Source organism: Protopterus annectens, chromosome 10.part0, assembly GCF_019279795.1.
Source record: "Protopterus annectens isolate FY-2018-M chromosome 10.part0, PAN1.0, whole genome shotgun sequence".
In the NCBI taxonomy this organism is placed as follows: Eukaryota; Metazoa; Chordata; order Ceratodontiformes; family Protopteridae; genus Protopterus; species Protopterus annectens.
The window spans coordinates 784,752,750-784,778,740 of record NC_056744.1 but is presented as its reverse complement, the minus strand read 5'-3'; the positions used below and the strand labels follow the sequence as shown (position 1 = coordinate 784,778,740).

Sequence of the window (25,991 nt, the reverse complement as noted above, 5' to 3'; positions counted from 1 at the left end):
CTCACAAGAAACACTGAAACACTGGAGTATCCTACTAGAAGTGAAAACTGAAAAAGCTTCACTCAGACAAAAAATGCTAGGGGCTGCCATTGCTGTTATAAGACGACATATGCAACATGTTGCGGGTGGTGACAATGCAAATGCTGCCGGACAACCCACAGTGAGGAGACGGAGAAAAGTGTACAGGCCCAGGGTCACCTACCAGGGGTTACATGAGCTGGAGATAGTGGAGTGCTATAGAGTGGCCAGAGACCTCCTGCAGCAAATTGTTGAGCTGTGCAGGCCACGCCTCACACACAGAACCAACAGAGGGGAACCCATCCCAGTGGAAACCAAGGTATGTGTTGGCCTAAGAATACTAGCAACAGGTACCTTTCAGAGACCAACTGGTGATATGATGGGGATATCACAGGCATCAGCATCCAGGGTACTGCACCAGTTCCTGGATGCCATGTCAGCACGTCGGTGATCATGTATATTTCCCCAATTCCCATGAGGTATTGGCCAACAATATGCGTCTTTTCCAGCAAATAGCAGAATACCCTGAGGTAGTGGGTGCAATAGACTGCAAGCATATACGCATCAAAGCACCAGACGGTGAGCGGGGTAGGGCCTACATTAACCGCAAGGGCTTCCCCTCCATCAACTGCCAGGTCGTGTGTGATGCCCAGGGCATAATAATGAATGTGTGTGCTGGCTGCCCTGGAAGCTACCATGATTCCCATATCTGGCATCTAACGCAGCTGTACCAGACATTTGCCAATGGGGACATCCCACATCGTCACTTAGTGGGGGATGCTGGCTATGCACTGGAGCCGTGGCTGATGACACCCATCAGAAACCCACACACACCTGAACAAGAACGCCATAATGAGGCACACGCACAAACATGAAATTTAATCGAGTGTGTGTTTGGGTTGCTCAAGTCACGGTTCCGGTGCCTGGACACATCTGGTGGAGCCTTGCAATACTCACCATCTACATGTACCCAAATTGTCATGGTATGTGCTATGCTACATAATATGATCCTGCTAAAACAGCTGCAACAGGACCAGCATAGGCCTGGGCCAAACAGCCCCCCACCAGTGCCAAGGCCATCACAGGCAGAGCGTGACTCAGAGGAGGAACAACCTGAGCCTGCCCCAGTAGGCAGAAGGAGGCATGCCCAGTATGCCTTGGCCTTGGCAGAGGCAACGCATAGCACATACACTGTCTCAGTAGGAACCCTGGAAATGATACCTCTCCCTGACTCGCACATATAGTAAAAGGGATGCCTAACTTGACACTACCTGTTTCCAAACATGTATAGGGAGTGCAGTATGTGCATCCGACATAGGCAGCCCTGCAGCACCACCTGAGGCATGATTGCCATGTGTTAAGCAATGTAAGGTAGTGCTAAACAGCATTTACCACCATGTCGTATGTGCAAACTTGATGATCTTCAGTAGCATCCTACCCTCACCAAACATGAGGCCACAATATGAAGACATGATGATCAGTTACAACAATTTGCTTAAGCATTGGTGTCAGTGAAAGGGGATTCAATGCCTGTCAGCCTGGGATGAGATGCTCGACAAGACATGATGCTTTGCTAGGGATGGATTTCACCTATCACCTGTGGCCTATTGGATATTGTCAAAGGCTCTTGTCACTGCCATAGTGCCTTTTCTAGGTAAGGCTCAAAAGACAAACCCACCTCCATAGATATCACAAGGGATAAGAAAGTATAAGTAATGCTACTCAATGCCAGAAGTCTAAACTGCAAGATGCACGCACTCCAAACACTCCTCAGCATGGAGAATGTTGATATCTGTGCAGTAACAGAAACCTGGTTCAAGGCTCCCAAGAGCACCCTAGCATTCACAGGTACACCTCATACCATGCTTTACAGCTGCAAAACATGGAACAAACTACAAAAGGAGGGTGAGTATCGATATTTGTCAAGGATACCCACACCCCCAGGTTGGTGGCACAGCATGAAGCATCAGAGTCTACCCATGTGTAACCAACAGTGGGTAAAACTGCCTTCCAGTTCATAGCCTGCTACAGACCACCCTCCTAATCCCAGGAACCACACTTGGCCGACTGGAGAACACATGAAAATATGAAGAGCTCCCCAAACACCATTATATTGGGCAGCTTCAACTACCCAAACATACACTGGGAGCATCACCCTAGCTCCAACACCCTGGGCCAAAGGTTCCCAGAATTTATAAACCAAAATGCTATGGAACAACTTTCTACCACTCCCATAAGAGGGGAAAACATACTGGACCTGATCATCACCAACATGGGGACTCTATGCCCAAGACCAGAAGTGTATCCCCTCACTGGTACGATCACACCAGACAGTAATCTCACTGGATATTCACATCCCCACCCCATCCCATGGCCAGAAAACCATAGTGAAAAATGTTCACTAAAGCATATGTCACACACCTCAAAACTGAGGTGGAATCCTTCACAGCCCCTATGTCTGTGGAAAATATGGCCCAGACCTCATAACCCTTTATAAACGCATTCTATGAACACTGTCAGGAATGCATGGATCATGCAACCCCAAATAAAACCAAGACCCAATCCTCCAAAGGCAGCCATCCTGTTTGGTGGACCCCAGCCATAAACAAACCATACAATACAAGGAGGAAGCTACTATATGATAGATCCAAATCACAAAAAGGGAAGCCATCTCTGACCAGTATTATTGAAAAACAACGTCCACACATAAAATTGTCTAAGGCCATTTGTGAGATAAAAATTGTACAGGACACCAAGGATAATCACAAGGCATTCTTTACTTATTGTAGGAACCTGTGTGGGAATCCCCAGATATGTTCAGAATTAGTCCAGAATGACAAACAATACAACAAACCCACAGACATTGCCAACACTCAAGCTGACAGGTTCAGTGCAAACTTCTCCCCCCCCCACCAAAAGGGCAAATATCTATCCCAGCAGAGTGCTGGCCCCCTGACATCGCAGATGCTCAGGTAACAGCCAGCCTCTCAAAAGCAAAACACACAGCATCAATGGGACCGGACGGTGTCCTGGGCTGTGTCCAGCATGAACCCCAAGAAGAATTGAACACACACATAAAACCACTGTTCAATGTCAGCCTTAACACATGATATGTACCCAAAGAGCAGTGTACAGCAACAGTGGACCCTCTCCACAAAGGTAGTGCCTCAACGGATACTGCAAACAATCGCCCCAGAAGCCTGACTAGGTTGGTCTGCAAAGCTATGGAAAGGATCATCATGGACCTCAGAAATAAACATATTGGGGACACACAGACACTGGATCCTACCCATTTTGGCTCTGATAAAGGCAGATCCTGCCTCTTAAACCTGGTTGAGTCATTTGAAACAGTCACCAAAGGCCATTGACGAGGGGATGGTGGTCCACACCGCCTACCTGGACCTTGCAAAAGCCTTCCATACAGTACCCCACTTGGTCATCATAGATAAGATCACCAGCTTCAATAGAAACCACTTGTCACTAGATGGGTTGCAAACTGGCTTAAGGACAGAACCCACATGGTCTGAAATGCTGGAGCCATGTCAGACCACAAAACAGCTACAAGTGGCATCCCACAAGGCTCAGTCCTGGGACCTCCCTTGTTTGGTATACATTTCACAGAGGTACAGGCCAACACAGAAGGACTGTTGGTGAACAAGTTTGTAGATGACTGTAAACTGGGCGCCATAATCGACCATCCAGCTGACACAAGCATCCTACAAAAGGGCCTCATAGAAACAGACAACTGGTGCCAGAGCCATGTCCTCAAGCTAAACACAAAACAGTGTATAGTCCTCACCTTTGTCAAAAACTAAGTGCCCACAAATTACTACATATGTGGTAACCCATTAAGTATGGAAGACGTGATAAGGGACCTGGGGACCCAAGTTGATAGCAATCTTACATTCGACAAACATGTGGCCAAGGTGTTCAGAGAAACATTTCATACAGCCCACCTAATCATGAAGGTAATCACATCTACATCAGTGGAGGTCATTGTGCCTCTTAACTCATCCCTCATCAGGCCCATAATTGAGTACAATGCCCTTTGTGGGATGTACCTTTTCAGACACCTGCAGCAGCTGGAAAGACCACAAAAGTACCTCACCAGGTGGATCAAAGGGCTCAAACACATGCCATTCACTGCCCGGTTAAAGAAACTGCAGCTCCACTCAGTGGCATACTGCCTGCCCAGAGGCGATCTGTGCCAGATGTATAAAGCCATGTCCAACCTGGAATCAATGGACATGCCACACCTTGAAAAATCAGAATCCCATCAAGCTACGCGCTCAAGAGACCTGAACCTCAGGACTGAAATAAATAGGACATGCTGGAGTGACAGATCCATAACCCAGAGGCTCCCCCCACTCTTGAGTAAACTCCCACTCCAGGTTAGCCAGAGTCCCTCATTGACTCTCTTCAAGAGGAATCCTGATGAGTGGATGGGAGATTGTAGGTTTACCCTGGGTATAACTTCTATGTCACTGTTAGCCAGAGGCACAGTATACTAACCGTGAAAAATGTAATGGCAAACTCCACTTACAATGTGTGTTGAAAGCCAAACACACTCTGGCTAGGATTATAAATGCCCTCGGGCAGATAGCCTAGTATGAACCTATGAACAGAATCACACACACCAAGTAGTACAACTGTGGTCACTGTGGAGTAATGTTTGCCAATGTCCACCCAAGTTGGTGAATACACAGCAATGTCGGACAAGCCTGGTTTAAGTAGGCCATAGCTGGACAAAATGCAACATGCTCATAGTTGCCCAACTGGCCCTTAACTAGTCTGGTCTGCTCAGTATGAGCATTTACAGCAGTGATGGGACTCAAACCCATGATACTGTGCACCATAGTGGAAGTACTGAACCACTGCACCATGACAGTATTGCAGTGTTCAGCCAGTATGAGAGAATGTTGCCAAGTCTTTGCAAACTATCCCATTGAAACCCTGAAAGCACAGCATAATCCCTGTTGAGTTATGACACAAAGGAGTCTGGCAGTAAGAACACAACATGACTTCCAACACACACAGTATTAATGTCAATATTGGTCATGTTCACACACAACCACAAATGTAGTGGACTTCAGATCACAACATATGAAAAGGTCACACTGGGCATGCTCACACACTTGGATAAATGAGACACATGTCAGGCAACAAACCATGGAAAGCCTGAACTGGGCATGCTCACACACTTAGGCCATGTCTGAGTATAGCAGTCAGTCACACATATCTGGCAGTTGTATGTGTTAAGCCAGGAACCTCCCACGATCCAGCAATCCACCCTGTGCACACAGTTAAATGAAAACAGACACAATATATTAATATACCGGAACCCTGTCATGATCAAACATGTTATGCAGATACACAGGTTGTTCACAGAAACTGTGAAAGCTACAGCAATAAAGACCTGCAAACAGTAGCAGCAAAAAATATTGTGCATCCCAAACATAAACATAGGTGCAGAGGTGAATACTAGGCTGTCTGCCCTAGGGAATTCATAAGCCTAGGCAGAGTGTATTTGGCGTCTGCCTCCCCAGTAGAGTAGCCTACTGTGCCTCTGTAAAGTAGGTCACAGAAGGCACCCTTTAAGGCTACATTGCTGTGCCTCTGTCAAGCAGGGACACAGTGGAGATCCCAGGGGTGAATTTGCAATTTCCCATCCATGCGGCTGTATTTTGCTGGAAGAGGGTTGGTGAGGGGCTATGTCTAACTTTAATTGGGATTCAATTCCAGAGTGAGGGGAGCCTGTGAGTAATGAATCTGTCCCTGCAGCATGTCCTATTTATGTTTATGCTGAGGTTTACGTCCCTGGAGTGTGTAGCTGTAAGGGTCTTGGATGTTATGAGGTGGAGCATGTCCATTACTTCTGGGTTTGAAATGGCTGTGTACGTCAGGCATAGATTACCTCTGAGTAGGCGTTAAGCAACTGAGTAGAGCTGGAGATCCTTTAGCTGAGCTGCATAGGACATCTGTGTGTAGCCCATGATTCTCTTTGGGAGGTACTGTTGTGTTCACTGTAGTTGCCGCAGGTGTTGGGTAAGGTACACCCCAAAAGGGGCATTGTAGTCAAACATGGTCCTGATGAGTGAGTAGTAGAGGGCCACAATGACCTCACATGATCTACATGCAAACATCCATGTGAGAAGGAGGGCTATACAAAGTTCTTAGCAATGACTCTCTGTCAATGTGATTAGCAAAGGAGAGGTTATGATCTATCTGGGTCTGTGGGATATTGCTCTGTTATGTAGTAGCTTCCCCCTTCTGTTGTACAGCTTATATATGGCTGGGGTCAACCAGACAGGTCTCCTGTTTTGGAGGAGTCATGGTTTTATGTGGGATAGCATGATCAATGCATACCTGCAGCTGCTCATACAATGCGTTTGTAAAGAATTCTGCAGAGTGGTCTGTATTAACCTCCAGCACGGGGCCTCTAAAGTATTCCACCCCAGTCTTCACAAGTGCAAAGTCTGCTTTTGAGAAATTCTTTACAGTGATTTCCTTGGCTGGGTGTGGGGACGGGATATGGATGTCCAGGGAAAGTTGATCATGGTCTGATCTTAACAAAGACAGTTCTACCTCTGGTGTGGAACATAGAGTCCCCATGTTGGTGATGATCAGGTCCAATATGTATTCCCCCTAGTGGGTGTGGTGACTGGTTGTGCCATAGCACATGGATTCACAAATTGTAGTGACTGTAAGGTGATGTTGAGGGCTTGAGTAGTATCCCCAGTCAATATTTGTGTACCTGAAGTCAACCACTATAATGGTGTGTGTGAAGACCTTCATATCCGACACTGTTCCCAGGAAAGCCAAGTGTAGTTACTGGGTATGGGTGGGTGGTCTGAACTGCACACCAAACCAAAAGGCAGTTTTGCAAAATGGTAGGTGTATATGTATGGCCCGTCATGCTTAGTGCAGTGGGAGCAACCCAGAGGTGTGTGTATCTGTGATGTATATGGATACACCCCCTACTTGTGTTCTGTGTCACAAGTCCTGTGGTCACGAAGCATGGTACAGAACATAACCTGGCAGTGCTAGTGTGCATATGTGACCCTGAACTAGGTTTCTGTGACTGCACAGATATTGTTATCTCCCATACTGAGGGATAGTTAAAGATGTACATTCTTCTTTGGAAACACTGATGATGTCAGCACCCTATAAATACAGCAGGAGAAGGGAAATCATCCAGTAATGCGAATAGCGCGCTGTGCTAATGCATCTGTCTCAAGTATCATAACATAGTTAGGTAGGGGTTTGACTCCTGCAAACACTGTGTGTGTGTGTGTGTGGGGGGGGGGCAGGGGTGTGTGTATATCTGCAATTCTTCGTAAAAGGAATGGCCATTTTGAAGACTGGGATAACACACTAAAAGATGTACATTCTTCTTTGGAAAGACTGATGATGTCAGCACCCTATAAATATAGCAGGAGAAGGGAAATCATCCAGTAATGCGAATAACGTGCTGTGCTAATGCATCTCTCTCAAGTGCCATAACCTAGTTAGGTAGGGGTTTGAATCCTACAAATGCCATGTGTGCATTTGTCACACAGTTTGTGAATGTGTTGTGTGTTTTGCTTTCATTATTGTATGACATATTATTATAACAGTAATTGCCATGCACACATCAGGTATGTGTTTGCCACATACAGATATGTACCTGTGACCTTTAATAGTTCCAATGTGTGAAGCCTGCCCCATATGAATACAGTTGTTACCTTTGCCGCCATGTGCCGCAGCTTACCAGACCTTAGGCCATACATGTATGTTGGTGACAATGCAAGCTACTGCAGTGATCTGTGTCCTAGGCCAGCTATATGACACACACCCATGAAAGCTTTGATAGATTAATGTGGGTGACTGTTCATGTCTGCAGTATATGTCAGACATGTTAAAACACAGCAAAGTCTGTGAGTGATGGCCATCCAGTGTAGGTGTATGGCAACTGTTGCCGATATGCATACAGACACCTTCTTGCTTAGGTGATACACAGAGGGACTGCAGAATACCTTTGGAAATGTGAATATCACAGGATAGACAAGATAACACCTGTCCACATGTACACACCATTACCCGTTCTACATGATGGGTGCTACCACCTACATGGTACTGTTGGAATACTATGTTAACTACATGCCGATGACAATGCCACAGTAGTGTTACAGCAATATACCATGGCTTGGACAACAGGTATCTGTCCGTATGATACCCTTGTGGTGGTTAGGTGTGTCATGTGTAGAATACATTGTAGGCCACTGTATGTATTTGCAGTCATGGATGGACATATCCATAGTGTGTTGGCATGTACATGAGACTGCTATATGCCAAAGGGTACTGTTCCAAGGGATGTGTGGGGCTCAGTAACAATGGCTTCTGGTATAGTGTAGTACTGCAGGGATATCACTGACACCAGGTTCCTACGTCTGTGTATCAGTTGAGGAGACATCATGTAATGACCACTGAATGTCAGGCTATGTAAGCTGTGTATACTACCAGAATGCAGACCACTGACATGTGGAAATTGTATCACCCACAGCATACTGTCAAACCATGTCATGTTCCATGCTGACCATGTTCACAAATGTACACCTGCAAATCGGTGATGCAAACATCACACATGTACTGTCCACACCCCAACACATGCAGGCACAGGTACACACAACAGCCATGTGGCACATGTGCAGACAGTACACTTTGGGAATTAACACTGGTGTATACAAAACTGCAATGACAAACATAGTTAATGCATTATGCATGCTCGAATATACCCACAACAATATCATTACACTGTACTGTTAACAACATGATAATATTACTACAGTGCTATGTAGTCACCCTGTGCATCAGTACCATGCTATCCTGTTCCAGCATCAGTGTTACAGATGGCAGGAGGTGGCACAGTTTCATCATATGCACAGGGTGTGTACTTGGTTTGCCAGAGTCCGCCACTGACACATCCAATCGACATGTATGTGTGTGTGTGTTAGTGAGGGACAACAGTACAAGATGGGGCAACGTTGCTGCGATGTGTGTGTGTGTATGTGTTAGCCCTAGGTGTTAGCATTATGTGTGTGTGTATGCATGCACAGAGTTCCACCATGTGGCTGCCATATACGGGTATTTGTGGACAGCCACAGACTGTACCTGCCAGGTCATACAGGTCACTGTCTCTGGCCAAGGACACGGTACCTGTGCCTGGAAGGGGTGCTACGGACAGTATCAGGTACTAAGCCAGGCTGGGTACTGTCATCAGAAGCAGTGGGTTGTTGACTGGACACATGTCCCTGCTGGGACTGCCCAGAGCCACGTGCACGTGGTCTTCTAGGATGGTCTAATGACAGCACAGACCCAGCATCGCTGGGGCTGGTACTGGCACTATGGGAGCGGCTGCGGGTTTGTTGTCGTCCGCGACAACTGGCAGCTGATAATGTTGCTGGCAGACGTCCACGTCGACGCCTCAACCGTCCTGCACTGTCCTGGCTCCTGGACATGTAGTTGTGGAACAGATCTAATGTGTCCCCCCAAAGTCTATCAATGATGTCGCTGATATTACGGATGGCAGACGCAACGTCATGCATAGTGTCATTCATAGCAGTGCGATGTGCTCTAAAGCTCCCTCAGACCCTGTCTGGTGTACTGTTCCATATGTGCCTGTGCCTGCATTACAGCCCGGAACATAGCTGAGGTTGATAGACCTCTGTGGGCACGTCTGACAGGGGCAGTACGACCATGGATGCTCCCACAAGAACCCCTGGACATCTGCTTGTGTGGTACCATGTCAGGAATCTGGCCATGGCTGCTGTGAGGGGATGTATGTGCCAATGATACCACACAACCCTGGTCAATGCCCACTGTATGCTGTCCCTCAGCTAAGGACATTGGTGACAATGGATGTATCTGCAGGATGACTGTGCGCATTGATGTGGTTTGACTGCTGTGTACTGTCAATTGGATGACCAATGACAGATCCTGTCACACCTCCCTGTGCCATTACACATGTATCATCTTTGGCACTATTCCCAGCACTGGCTTCAGGTTCCCTGCTGCACTCCACCAGAGCAACATCAGAACCTGTGAGAGGAAGATAGGAAACACAGTTTACAAATGTGTACACGATATTAGCACACAGGCACACATGCACACAGGCGCACATGCATACAGGCGCACAGGCACACAGGTTCACAAGCACACAGGCACACTCCTCAGTACAGCAGATACAAACACAGACACACCTGCAATCCAACACATACACAATACTGTTTTAGGGTGGGTGACTGTTTCACAAGGAAAAACATCACTGCACATGTGTCAGCATGCAGGTTATGTGTTGCACAGGAACATGCAGTGCAAGTGTAGACAGCCCTTGTTAACAACAGTATACGTGTATTTGATGCTTGTGTGTAGTTGTTCAGTGATTGTCTCCACCCTGGGACACAATGTGTACAAGGACATAACAATGTTGTGCAAGTGTTACAAGCTGTGGGTGCATAGATTTGCACACACACACACACACACACACACACACACACACACACACACACACACACACACACAACACACATGACGGTGCTACGCAATAACAGCTATGTGTACTTTTGTGGTCAGTGGAACTGGATGTGGTGTAGTAACGTGAGCCATGATCAACATGCTTCTTGTGGTCAGTCAACAATAATAATGTGTGCCAGACAGGCAGCTAGCATGCTGTACCTGAAGTGCAGTAACATGACTACATCCACAATTACACAGCCACTTGTTACATGGGTGTGTAAGGTGGCCAATAGTGAGCATTGCCTAACATGAATGTATTATTTGTTCCAGACTATTGCACAAAGACATGATAGGCCTCTACCCCTCAAGTATATTATGTGTGCTGTGTAGATAAGTGGGATGCTGAAGGCTGGCCATACAGCAGATGTCATAATTGGACATGTGTAGCAGGCTAAGGTGTAGTGTGTATGCCAAACATGTGTGTGTTGTGTACATGTGTATCTGGTATGCCTATACAATGTCCAGTACTGTGTTGTCACACATGTGTGCCATGCTCTGTGTATTGCATGTGAGTGAGGCAGCTACTGAGAATAATGGGATATGCATAGTCTCACAGCAAACATGCACAGCATGCATTATGTGTAGGTGTGTTACATGTGCACACACTACACCTCCATATGACATGCACATGTCATTAGCAATAGTATTGTTATTACACACTCACCAGCATGGATTGGCTGCCTTGCTGTCACTCCAGAGGGACCTGCAAACATATGACAGTGATTGCCAGTGGCCACAACTGTGCCTTTGATACTGTGAGTATGATAAAGTACAGTAGTACAACAGGTGGCTTTCACAGGTGTACAGATTATTCTCAGAATATCAATCTTGCAGAAGAATGGGCAGGTTAACAGCTACACAAACAGTACATATCTCACACACGCATAGACTACCAGTACAGAGAACAGTCAACTACAGATATGGCATGTTACCTGCACACTCCATTTCAACATGCTGGGTGGCTCCGGCCTCCATGATGACACGTTTGTGGATGTTCTTGTTGTTGGCCTGGAGCCACAACACTTAGGAGGTGCTCCTCCACACTAGTGAGGGGGGGTGGATAGGTACCCCACCACCTGTGGCAAGCTGTTGTCTGTGGATATCAGATGCACGCTGCCAGACATGTCTAATTAAATCGCTGCAGTGATGGCGTACCTGCTCATATGTCCGGTTATGCATGCCTATGTCATTTACCCAACGGACAAGTTCTTGCCACAGTGCAGCCCTCTCATGCTGGTTCTGGCTAGTCCTGGAAAACAGCAGACAGTAATTCCGCACCAGGCTCTGGTGGATCTCCTGATCCTCTGCTGCTGTATAAGGTGGGTTTCTCTGATGCACCATCACCCTGGAAGGAAGGAAAAGAAAAATATGTGAGCAAGTCACGTGGCACACTTAATATTCAAATGTACTGATATCACTTCATTGCCATATATAGCATCTGTCTGTCTATCAGGGGATACACATGTTCGATACCACATATCAGTGCTCAGCCCACAACTGTCTGACAGTGCCTGCCACACTCCATACAACAAACTAGTATACACCAGCACTCAGCACACTGTTTGGGATACAATGCACAACCTCACACTGGGGTATGTATCAAGCTAATGGATGAAGAATATTGTCGTCCCATGCAATGAATGCAATACACATGTACAGTTTCAACGGTAGTCCACCCTAGTCTTTGATGCCATACCCCTACCTGACACATGTGCACAGTTGTTACTAAAGCCAGCATACTGCTGTCACAGAGTAGACATGCTGCCAGGTACACACACATACCCTGTAACACACATGTGATTGCGGCCATGGTACAGGCATCATTACACATACATTACACATACATACAACACATAAATGTATGACGACACAGATGAGCATTAACTGTGTACCTTATAGTACTGTGTGCCCTTACTTACAGATACCTATGCATGAGGTATGTAATCCATGCAGACTACAGGTAACACACCAAACTGTGTTACCACAGAATGTGAACATACACCATACTGTAGTGTTTAGGCCTACAACATCAGGTAGTACAACAGTTCATGTGTGAGCTGGATTCAACAGCAGTACCACTTACTAAGCATACATGTATTGCTTCTGCCTATGATGGGACACGGCAGTCGTACACAGGGAACTGCGGCACAACATATGCCAATCTACTATGTTTGCATCCCAATAACTGACACATCTTTCTCTGGCCTCACACTAAGGACACCAACTACACCAAGGACACCAACTACCATGACAGACACAAACTCACGCTAAGCTATCACACCTTTACAGACCTTGCACACAGTCAGTGTCACACTCATTCAATGTCGCATAGCTGGTATTGCACTGAGTACATGTGTGTGTGCATTGTGTCATAGGTAGGTACTATGCTATTGGCCCTAGGCCTAGGGCAACCTAGCCATATGCTACCCTGCCCTTTGGTACACATGTAGTGTGATTTTACTTGCTCCTGTGAAACGGTTACACACAGGTGACGCACAGGGCATATTACCTATCTCCATGACATTCATCAGGGGTATGTATGACATCTACTAATGAGGAGCCTTATTTGTTAATGCTGGGTGGTTTAGTCCAGGGTATGGCATATTTGTGTACAGAAACCTGTACCTCCAGCATGTGCTGTTTAGTGCGGTGACAGGGATTAGGGCCCTAGGTCAGGTAGGCTGGACAGATTGTGAGGTGTTGCCATGGTGTTTGGCCAACTGGTATGGGTGTGACATAACTCTGTATGTCCAGCACTGGTAACCTCTGTGTAGGCAGTATGCACAAGGCACTCTAGCTCTGATTTTGTGAGTCAGTCTGCATAGGGAATGTGTTTGTGGCCATTATCAGTCTTTGTTAGGTATGTCTGTGGCCTTTCCACTTGCTGTAGTTCTCATGGGAGGTACATACTGCACAGGATATTGTGAGGTGTACACTGACTTACATTTCCCCTTGCTGACACACCTTTTGTGATGACACGTACCACGTACAGGGATTACAAGACTAGTGTGCCACTGTGGATATCAAAGGGGAGGCTATTGTACACCTGTGTCCCATGTTCCCTTCTGACACCTCCAGTGGTAGGCAGGCAACCACCTATGTGGTAGTTAGTGGGTAACATGTTTTGGAATGGGGTATGGTACTGCAGTATCAACACTGGTGTTCTGTCAATGCCTTGGTCACCAGGCAACAGTTGCAGTACAACTGCCCCCATATATATATATATATATATATATATATATATATATATATATATATATATATCATTGATGCAATGATATTATTGGTGGCCAGCATTTACTAATTGCATGCAGCCTGCTGTGTGGTAATTGCAGTTCTCACTGTGATTTCAGGACACTGCTATAAAATGTTAGGTTAGGTAGGCCTTTCAGTTTTGCAAGGTGGGGACCATGCTGGTTTGCTGTGGACACTGTTGTGTCAGTCAGAAGGTTGGTATGTCTCTCATATCTAAGGCTGTGTTGTAGCTACTGAAATGCATGTTGTAATGAAACCTGACTGTTGCTTTTTCCAGTTCACTCTTCTCAGTGTGTATGTTAACTCACACCTGCTAATGCTAACACTGTTTACATGAGAGTATGTACTTTCCTGTGGGAGTTGTGGATTAACTGGTATACAACAGTAGTTCTTGCAATGTGTTGCTATGGCTTCACTATTTTCCCTTTACATTCACTCCTTGAAGGCCTGATATTTGTCTTTACTGGAATGTGTTGCTATGGCTTTCCTATTTTCCATTTACATTCACTCCTTGTAATGCATGATATATTTCTTTCAGCAGTAAGTTCTTATATGTATGCTGTGGCTTGGTGGCACTGCATGCAGTCTGGTGAGCCCAAGGTCTGGGGTTTGACACTTACAAGAGTATTTTATTTTGCTGCTCAGCAGTACTAGGGCCTTGCATTTTGTACTAACAATTATGAATATCAGGCACATGCAGTGCTTGTAAACTGCTATACTGTCATTAGTTTGTTAGATGGCTACATCCTTTGATATTTCTGTGTTGTACTCCTACATGAGGGTGTGCTTGTGGGAGTAATTCTACAGCTATTCGCAGTGTGTGTAACAGCAGACAGGCTAATATGCCTGTGTATTTCTGACACTTGCTGGCCTCAGATACTCTCAGGTATATATTTGACCAGCCTCAGGGAAAGGTACATATCAGTGGGATACACCCGTGATATATTTCAGATATTCTGCAGTTGTGACTGTGGGGTATTTTGAGCATATGTATTACTACACCATTTCTGACATGCACGTAGTGTCTACTTTAACTTATTGACAGTCACCATTATATGGGATACCCCACCGTTCTGCCTAATGTTAGTACATTTCGCAGGGAGTCAGTGGGGCACAGGTAACATTTTTTTTGCAAATCAAGGACATCCCTGTAAATCAGTCACAGTTGGGAAGTCTGGCCTCATACCTATTCAAATATGGCGGTGTTTATCCTGCTCTGATACTGTGTGGGGTTTGTAAGGTGCTACTGTAACATTATTACCTCCTAGCATGGCTGTTTCTCTTATCACACTAATGTACTGCAATTCCACAAGAATTGCCAGTAAGGATTCAGGGAACAAGATTTGTGTAATGGCCCTCCTATAATCCCTTTACATTCACTCCTTGTATTTCATGATATATTTCTTTCAGCACCAAGTTCTTGTATATCTGCCATGGCTCAGTGGTAATTCATGCAGACTAGGGTTTCCAAGGTCCAGGGTTCGAGACTGACAGGGGTATTTTATTTTGGTGATGAGCAGACTACAGGCCTTGTCATACAGAGTGACTAAGGCACTTTTAAGCAGTTGTAAGCGGGTTTGCTTGATGCTTACACATGCGCACACTCGCTTAGCTAAGTGCACACAAGCACACACCCACTGACTACTGCTTAAAAGTGCTTACTCCTAACACCCGCGCTAATTTCTTTTAAAAAAAAGAAAATGGGGAGATAGGAAAGTGGTGAAAAAGGGGGCACAAAGAGGGTAGGACAGTAGGAAAACAAGCTCAGGATGTGCAGGAAGGATGTAGGGAAGGCCCATAGCTGCCCATTTCTTTATCAGCAACAGCTGTGCATATGTGTGAAATTTGAAACCTTCCACCCCTGAGAGAGGGGTGAGGACAAGAAAATATGTTGCACTGCCAATTAGAATTATCAGTTTACATGTCCAGTGGACATGTGTGCGAATTGGGCAGCTATGTATGGGGCGTAATTTTTTTGTGGGAACAGAGTGCCCTTTTTTATTTTTTTTTCAGGTGAGAGTGGAATGTGAGGTACAGGAAGTAGGTATATTTGGGGAGGTAGGTTGGGGAGGTTAACAGACAAGACAAACAAGACGCATACAGGGGCGGAGTATGACACATGTGGGGGGTAAACACAAATGATGGGGACGGATGTTTGGATATCGCAAGCCCATGAGCCCACAGATGGCAACAGTGGAACTGAAATCCCCACCCATAGGCAGTTACCACTGCGCCTTCACAGCCCAGGCTGGGGCTGTGCTGGGGGCTGGATAGGACGGGCAGGCACACCCGTGAGTTGCGCCACCCTCGCCTCAAGCTGGCGTAGGGGATCAGTCACAGAACGCCTGATCTCACTAAGCACCACAGACCGGACCCTATGGAGGGTGAGTGGAGGCTCTCCTCTGGCCACGCTTGCAGAGGGGGGACGAGCCCCATCCCCTGCAGCGCTTCCACCCAAAGGTGGCACAGGGCCACTGGAGGAGGAGGTCCCAGCCTGGGCACTGGTGCCAGGTGCACTCACCAGCTGAGGTGGGATAGGTGGGTCCGCTGGAACCCGCCTTCCCTGTTGTCCTATGTTTAGCAGTATTTTATGGCATTTTGGGTTAGTAACAAACAACACCATTCAAAATTAGTTGTAACAGCATGCATCAGTATTCCCATTAATCAAACAACCATGAATTCTGAACATTGAGCAGCAAGCATAACACATGCATATTTAGAACAACAGTGCACATTCCAACAGCATGCAGGGTTGATTGGTGGCAACAGGCCATCAGGTTTGGATATGTGAACGGGGCACATGCATCAACGTACATACAGATATGTATGAACCAACAGGACAAATGTCCATGGGAATTAATTGTGAATACACATACCTGGTTTGGTGTGGAATGCCATCATTTGTGAAAATAGGGTAAGGTGGAGAAATTTTACATTAACAACTAAAACTACCTATACATATACTGTACATTCCTAGTAGATGCAGATATATATCCCCTACATGTATTAGTACAGTTTCCTGTATGTAACCTTAGGAATGTTGGTGATGGGATGTTACTGCTACATTAATATACATTCCATTTTTATTCATATATGTTCATATCTGGCTGTGTTCAGGTACAGCATCCTGCTACATTTGATTTATATGGGTCTAGACAACTGTGGATGTTCAGCATTTCATACAACCATACTATTTCCATAATGCAAGGGTACAGCAACATATCCAATTTGTGGGACGGACACAGTCCATGTTCTGTATTTTATTTAACACATTTCACTGTTTGGTTGTGGCTGTCTCATTCATTTCATTATATAGTGACTGCAGTATACCTTCATTCCAGACTTATTACAGCTTTCTTGGTAGCTTCAACTGTCTTTCTCACACTCTCTCAATTATTTTATATTTACATTTCAGAATGGTACTTAATTCTAGGCTTTATTAACATTTATTACTGGTTTACAACAACCCTTTCCAGCTGACTCACTTATTTCATATGGCAGAATTTACAAGGATGTATTTGACACTTGTCTATCCTTTGTTGATTGATTACCACTCATTTTCTGGCTGCAGCAGTTATCTGATATTACAATACAGGTGGAAACTCTATTTGAGGCTTGTTTAATCTTTATTACTGGATTGCATTACACTCTTTTCCAGGCTGTATCACTTATCTAATCTTACAATACTAGCAGAATCTTTATTCTAGGCTTATTTTACCTTTATTAGTGGGTTACAACACTGAACTATTTTACAATCTGTCTCACTTATATTCTATGACAATACCAGCTAAATAATTACTAACCTGCCTGGTGGCGCAACCTCAGCAGCCTATCAGCATAGGCTCGCTGATTCGCGGAATGAACACCTGCAGCTGTAATATACAGGAAGTAATATTGGAACATACGTCTCCATACTATAGGCTAGGATAGCATTTCTTACATTCTTAATTATATGGATACTTAGTAATGGGGCGTTGGGCATTTGGCGGGCCTCCTGGATCCAACGGTTCAGTTGGCCCTCCTTCCGTCGCTTCAGGTCTGCATGGTGGTGACGGACCTGTTCACCAGTCCTCGGAATGCCTGTTGCACTGGTGAGATCATGTGCCAACCGGTTCCACGTCTCTGCCTTGTACGCACCCCAGTGAACCTGGTCCTGCATGAGTTGTGTTTCATGATCATGGACTAGGAGCCAAACCATATATTTTGACTCCTCAACACCCAACCTTTGTGCTCTAAAGCGACTTCCCACTCCTGCACCTGCTCTCCTGACTGCAAATGGGTAACACAATCAGTTATGCTGTGTATTCCCGCCTATGGGGCTTATATATGCCGGTTTTCCCGCACTTATCTGTGATTGGCCGTTTTGGATATTTATCAGCTTAAAAAAACCTGCTTTGTCATGCTTCTATTTCCATTCATTCCTATATATACGCTAATACTGCATTTCTCAGTACAACTGTCATAGCTTAGTGGTTCAGTACTTTGACTATGGTGCACAGTATCCCAGGTTCGACCCTGGGCATTGCTTTTTTTATTTTACTACTGTCTAGACAGGCTAGGAGGTGTGTCTGTGTAAAGGCGGCTTTGATACAGCTTGCCCAATGTTGCCCGACGGTAAGCTGGTTGGCGCGCTGCGCAGCTTCGCGCAAACGGCTTATGCTGGGTAACGCGTTATTAAGCTACGAGCACTCATATTATGCTGCGTGAAGCATTGCTGAACTCCGGGCACTCATTTTAAGTGTGTTAAAGCGCTGCTCAACTCCAGGCACACATATTAACCTGTTAAACCGCTACTCACCTGCGGGCACTCATATTAAGCTTGTTAAAGAGCTGCTCACCTATGGGCACTCATATTAAGCTTGTTAAAGTGCTGCTCACCTATGGGCACCCATATTCAGCTTGCTAAAGCCTTTCTAAGCTATAGGCAATTATGATCCTTTTTTTATATTTTATTATGTCGGATTTCTTCAAAAATACATGGCCCATTTCATTACATTTTACTTAAATTATAGTTTTATATATATATATATATATATATATATATATATATATATATATATATATATATATGTATGTCAGGGGATTGTTTCATGCTTATTTAAATAAAAATGGAAAATGATGTTGTGGGGGCTTGAACCGTGACTACCTCCTCTTTGGCCAACGTCTCTACCGCTACGCTATTGTTACTTGGCTTAATTTGCATATTTAGATCTTATATGCTTTTCAATGTCTGCTAACTGTGGCTGAGAGGAGGGCATACCCGCGCAAACGAGTGCAACTACGTGCAAACATTTTGGAAATTATAAAAAAAAAAAAAAATGAAACTGCTATTTTTATGTTTTACATTACAGTTGGGTTTATAGTCTGTGAGGGCATGTGTGGTGTTGTGTTCCTTGGCATTTCCGCGGACTCGCTCGTGGGTGTTTACTTTCATGACTCTGACTCTTCTGGGGGCATGTCCCTTTGCAGAACTCAGCATTCGGACATGCCCCCTACTTTCCTACATGGACCGTGTTAGCCTAGGGTATGATTCAGCATGCCCTCATGAATATGCATGGCATGCTGACGTCATACCGTTAGACTGCAGCCTCCGTGTAAGACATATTAACTCTTACACGGAGGTTTCCTGAATCCGGCCCGATATCTATAGCTGCATGGGACAGATTTCCCCATTCACATAAAATAAAGCACCTCTATGTCCATATTCAAGTGCATCTTGGATCTATAAATGGGAAACAGAAAATTTACCCTAGGCCTACCCTCTGGACTACTAATGAGAACAGAAAGCTCCTAAATGCTTTATTCCATGCACTGGTCCCCTTAAATTATCAATGGTAAGATCCCAGGGTAATATATAATTACAGACCATGGAATGGGTAAGGTTAACCTGTAATCAAACTGGAAAGGTTAATTTGAACATAAAAGGGAAACTGGCTATGCTTAAAATGGCCCACAAGGGCAGCTAGCCTAGTACTTATCTATGAATATAATAATAAAGTAAACAGTTACAATTACCAAAATACTTAAGAGCAAACAATATAATAAATTTTATTGATATGTGTATTAAATAAATTCATAATAAATTGTTAAGAATATCTAACTTAAGACTGCTGACAAAAGTCAGCCGGTACGGGTAGAAAAAATGCATTGCTTCTGCAATCCTTGTGAAGTTAGTCTAAGAAATGCTTGGCCTTGTACAAAAGTCCAATTTTCTGAATGGTTCTGTGACCATCACCTTTATATGCAAGTCAGACTAAGTTTTTATTGGTGATGACTTCATGAAGTGATTTTTACTATTTCAAAGGGATATTGTTTTGCAACTGTGTTTATTTTCTCTCTGCTTTTTTAAATGAATAGAATAACTAGTTTTAAAGGAGCTAGTACAGGACCAGAATCATCAAGCCTTTATTAGAGCTAAACCAATAGTCTAAAGATTGTTTATAAGTTGTGTAAAATTAGAAGCTGAATACAAATTCTGAATCATTTGCATACTGTATGGATTTTGCCATACCACTGAAATCAAGCATGTCATTTCCAAAAACTGTAAAAAGTAATAGCCCAAGGGCTGAGAAGTACTGAGGTACTCCTGAAGGAATTCCACTTGAGTGTCTTAATTCTGTAGTCTTGACGGTTGGAGAACAAACCAAAAGTAATCTCTGATACAGGTCCATGACAAAATGACAAGTGCTGCACAGACCATATATATATGTGTGTGTGTGTCTGTGTATATATATATATATATATATATATATATATATATATATATATATATATATATATATACATACATACATACATGTGTGTGTGTATTAATCAATTTACAAAATATCAAGGAATCAAAGCATTGAGCAGAAATCTGTTGGTAACTTAGTAACTGCAATACTGGAAAATGAAGTCTTCAAAGTGTCACTGAAAAGAGGGATGGGTACACCTGTTACATAGGCAAAGCAATGCAAAAACAGGGACAATCAAAGAGAAAATGTTACATTATAAAAAAAAAAGATCCATCGCTCGAAACATCAAACCACCATTGCACACCAAACCTAAAACACTTACTTAGGTGAAATCTGGACATACGCTTTTCATTCTTACCCCCTCTGCATACGTATGTACATGCACACATAATCTATCCAACAGGACAGGTAATGCAAAACAAGCATGCTATCTTTCCTTTCTGTTTGCACTATAGCTTTGATGGGAATACATTTTCTTTTTCCTCTCTGTTTTCAACATAATGGGATCTCTACACCACTTTCACTTCCGGCCATTCTATACCCATAAGGCACAACATTAGATTACTCCAATCATCTGATGCTGTAGTTTATTTTATATTTTTTATATAGCATATGTTAACCAAGTAAACCCATTGAATACAAATGTCCCTTTTCAAAGGCAACCTGGGAGTACCTTCTGATTGACTGCTCAGAGTCGCACATTAGGCAAATGTAGGTAGAAGGCATCAAACCTTGAACCCTTGTTTACAAGAAGCAACTCATTAACAGTTCAGAGTCTTAACCCTCTGCAGTGACTGCCAGACACTGTACCATGTGTGGCGACATTTATGACACTCCACTTTCTAGCAGATGTCCTTTCAACAAGCTGGTATACCCTGCACCACATCTGGGAATGCAAATACTGTATTTTTCACAACAATGTCCTTCACCACCATGCATCACTGACACTTGAAATTTAATGATTTTATGTACAATGATATAAGAGTACATTGCATATCCTGGGGTACCTATTAGATACTCCCCAATGTTCTAGCCTACTTTGGAGAACAATGGTCTATCATCTTGAAAGCTTTGGACAAATCAAGAAACAAAGCACAATCCGATTTACCCCAATTAGCTTTCTGCATAGAGAATCCAGAAAAGCAATTAGTGCCGTTTCCATTCCATGGCCAGGACAGAAATTATGTTGGAAAATGAACAAAATTTTGTGGGCAGGTAAGTGCTAAATAAATGGAACATTAAACATTTTCTAACATTTTAAACAGAAACGACAGAATGGCTACTGGGAGGATTTTGTTTACAAGTACAAGACGACCCACTTTTGTGCAGCAGTTTTTCACAAATCTAGGGCTTTAGATTCCTAGACAGATAGCAAGAATAGAAAGAGGAAATAGTACAGTATCAGCAGCAATTGTCAGCACTAACAGACTGAGATTTAAGTATTTAAGCAGTTTCCAAACCAGATTAGCTGCTGAGACCAGCGATAGCAGGAAGACAGTGGCAATATTAGTCAATGTGAATATACTTTTATTCCATATAAAAGGGGTTGAGAGAGGAAGGAGTGATAAAGTTCTGACATAACTGATTTGCAATTTCCAAAGGTGAGGCTTGTGAAGCAGAAGTGGGTTGAATGGTTCTGCCTAAGCGAAGCAGATGGGTTACATTATTCCAAAAATGCCTTTGAATGTGCTGATACCTTGTCTGTTGTTTAAGAAAGAAATTCTACATACTAGTAATAATCACAGACTTTGAATGATTTATGAAGTTCCTTATATTTAACAAGATTATCAAGAGACTTTCCTTACGAAGTTTGTCTTACATTCTGGTTCACTTAGTTCCTAACTTCTATGATTATCAAAGGTAGTGTGTCTTGGGTGCTCAGTTCTGTGGTGCAGAGGGATGGAGCGCTTACTGCAACTTAGACTGGGTTTGAATTAGCAGCCTTGGCAACACAGGAGACAGGTGGGGAGGGGCAGTGAAGAGGTATGGTGTGCTTATCTCTCCTGGTAATTGGGGAGGGTTGCACACACTCGGGAATACATGGAATCAATGTGATTTCCCTGGAGAAGATTGGATAAACCCCTGTGCTTCCTGGAGGGAGGGCTTGCAAAAAAAGTGACTGGTCAGCCCATTGTATGCCCTTCTCAGACTTGACCAAGTGTATGAGTGTATGCTGGGGTTAGGGCCAACAATGTAAAATATGCAGAATTATCCCAATGGCTGTCTAAATAAATGCCTCTCCTGGTTGACTCTTGTCCCACTGATGGGATATGAATGGTAAACTGGTTGGGAAGGAGCTGCCAATCAGCAGAAAGAAGGGGTAAAAAATTACATAAATAACTAAATAATAAATAAAACAGTGTTGGATTTGGCTTGTCACTGTCTAAAAGCACCACATTATGAAGTGTCAAAACAGAGAGAGTACACTCTCAAGTCAAATTCAAATGAACAGAGTTGCCTCCAGTTTGTTTGGTAAAGCAGAGACATGAACTATAGTGATTGTATTTCCTTCCTTGTTTTTTCTTGAAATGACCCAATGAATACAGACTAGAAGGTGGGCACTGAACCTGACTTTGCTGCCACACTGTATATGTAGGCTACTTTAACAAAGCAAGACTCAGCTGACATACGTTAGTTCTTAAAAGTGACCTTAGAGCTCTGATGTAGCTAACCAGCTATTCCTAGTCAAACTATTGAGACAAATCATGGAAATTAAAAATCTATAAATTACTATTTTATAGTTCATTTATTGATGTGCAAAATGATAGTCTTCAGTCCAGCGTGCCTGCTTTTCAATCTGCTTAATCACAAGTCATTACGATTTGGTGTAAATTAGTATTTTACTTACACGTCCTGGACAAATTACAAGATGCCCAAGCTTGCTTTGCAGGCTGTTTATTACTGAAGGAAATAATTACCTGGGTTAATCTGAATCCACCCACAGGACCCTCAGGAATTAATTTACACTGCTTTTGGAAATCAGAAGACATCATTAAGCCCACTGTAGCAAGGGATTAAGCACTGCTTTCTCTGTATTAGGGAAATTTGCCTTCAGTTATAATACGCTGCATGAAAAGTAAGCTTTAAGCTTGTTAGAATTAGCTGAGCCAGTTATACCACTGCTCAAGCACCATACGAAGTAAGGCTGCTCATAACTCATCAACTTTATCTTCTATATGTGGTCACTGAGCATAGAACAGTGCAGTCTTAACAGACTATTAATTCTCATAATACAGCTACAAACTGTATCACAATTTGTTCTCATTGTTATACTTCATAAAGGTAGGTTATCATATTATATACCATTTTCACTCTGTATATTTTCTCTCTAGAATGTCCCAGATATAGGAACCCTTGACTTGTTGGCTCTTTACTAAGTTAACAAACATGACACCTTTTATGGGATGCTGCTTCCTGAAGGTAAAAATTATTGGCAGTTTTTGAAAACTAGGAAGTGAAGTATAACTAAATATCAATACTGGTAATGTTTTAAAATATATAAAACCATTTAGAGACAGATTAAGTAATTGAAAATATGAGTCATTTAATATGCATACCTGTGACAAGGTTGCTGTCAATGCTACATGTGCAGTATTTTGTAGAAAAAGTAGAGGAGTGCCCCGCTGGTCACAGAGCTGAATGAAATGGCTTCCTTTTAGGGCAGCATCATGGGACAGCTCTCCATTGTTGGCTATAATTCCAACTAGATGACTGAAATGAAATAAAAAGACACATATCAGTGGGTGAACCTTTTAATTCTAATAATAAAAAATGCAGAAAAGATGTAAATTCTACACCAGAGGAAAAATAAACAGCAGAATCAAAGAGGAGAAATAAAGCATAACAGTGGCTATTAAAAAAAAACTCTAGCAAAAGTATTTAACAGTATACAATATATTTTATCAGCCTTTTATCATGTTTACTTGAAAAGTTTACAAATATAAAAGACATCTGCCTTTAGCACATCCTCCAAAAATTTAAAAATGTATTTAAAACTGTTGTGAAACATCTCCTTATCACTATTTCAAAGGCCAAAATCACATTCGGGTAAGGTTACCTGAAATTTTATGAAACATTAATACTAAAACCTGTAACAGGTGTATGATAAAGTGTTACTACTGACCGCTACAATTTACTGTATTCTTTTCAGTCAAGGCACTTTAAGTGCCTTTCAATTTCTATTAATAGTTTTCAGCCATGTTTCCTGTACTTGTGGATCTCCTTTGAAATAAATACAGCTAAAGAAGAATAAACTTAATACCTGGAAAAAATGTAAACACTGATAAGGTTGAATCTCAGACTATAAGTGGAAAAGTTCAGATGTTCTACAGGACACTGAGCCTTATACACTGCCTACTGATACCACAGTCACCTAATAATAATCAATTGTAGAGCAGATGATTCCAGTTTCCTGGTTCTGCCTTCAGGGCTTACTCTGTATGATACCCCTTTCAATAATTGTGTAGGTTTGGTCAGTCACTGACATCGGCTTCTAGTCTTCCTGCCTCACAAACTACGCCGTTCCTTACAGAGAGTACATATTATTAGTATTGTCCTTGGTTTGTCCTGTTTGATCTTTAGTAGAACGTTCGAGAGGAGAGGCAGAGGGGGAAAGGCATAAACTGAGAGGCTTTCCAAGGTGAAGGACAGGGCATCCACTTTCCATGCTTGTCTGTGGGGAGTCCTTGTGCAGAATTTGTCCAATTGGTAGTTCTGAGGGGAGGCAAACAGGTCTATCTCTGGGCTCCCCCATTTGTTTCTCAAAATGTTGAATATCTTTGGTTCCACTTTCCACTCGTATGGGTCTATGAGATTTCTGCTTCGGTCATCTGCCGGTGAATTTAGCTTGCCAGGCAGGAATTGAGCTTGTAGGTGCACTTGATAGCTCAAGGCTGTGTTCCACAGAGCCATGGCTAGTCTGCAGAGAGGGTATGAGTGGGTTCCCCCCTGCTTGTTTATATACCACATAAGAGTGGTGCTGTCTGTCTTTACCAATAATTGTCCTGGAAGAATGTGGTCCTTGAAGGTTGTCAGAGAATTCTGTACAGCTAACATTTCTTTTTCATTGATATGCAGGTGCATTTGACTCGGGTTCCATTTGCCCTGAATGCACTGCCCTGCCAAGTGAGCCCCCCATGCATAGTCTGATGCGTCTGTTGTTAGGGTTTGGGTGGCAGGGGGTAGAGTGAATGGCAGTCCCTTGTTGTGGTAGCAGGCCTCTGCCCACCAAAGGGACTCTGTCTTTATACAAGGAACGATAGGACTCATTGATTCCAGGTCCTGAGAATGTTGACACCATATGCTTTTTAGATACCATAGTAGTTTCCTCATATGCAGTCTTGCATACGGAATTAGTAGGATGCAAGAGGCCATGAACCCCAGGGCTTGCAGTATTTTCCTTGCAGACAGATGGGTCTTTGTGGCCAGTAG

General features: G+C 43.5%; 1 protein-coding gene across 2 annotated transcripts in view; it reads right to left on the bottom strand.

Annotated features, from left to right (window-relative positions):
• The window catches only part of LOC122813340 (biotin-dependent 3-methylcrotonyl-coenzyme A carboxylase beta1 subunit-like), a 936,618-nt gene that overhangs the window by 170,215 nt on the left and 740,412 nt on the right, over positions 1-25,991 (bottom strand). For both annotated transcript variants that reach the window (XM_044085603.1, XM_044085602.1), the window contains exon 9: positions 24,119-24,272. In XM_044085603.1, the coding sequence (XP_043941538.1) occupies positions 24,119-24,272 (154 nt within the window). The remainder of the gene's footprint in view (positions 1-24,118; positions 24,273-25,991) is intronic.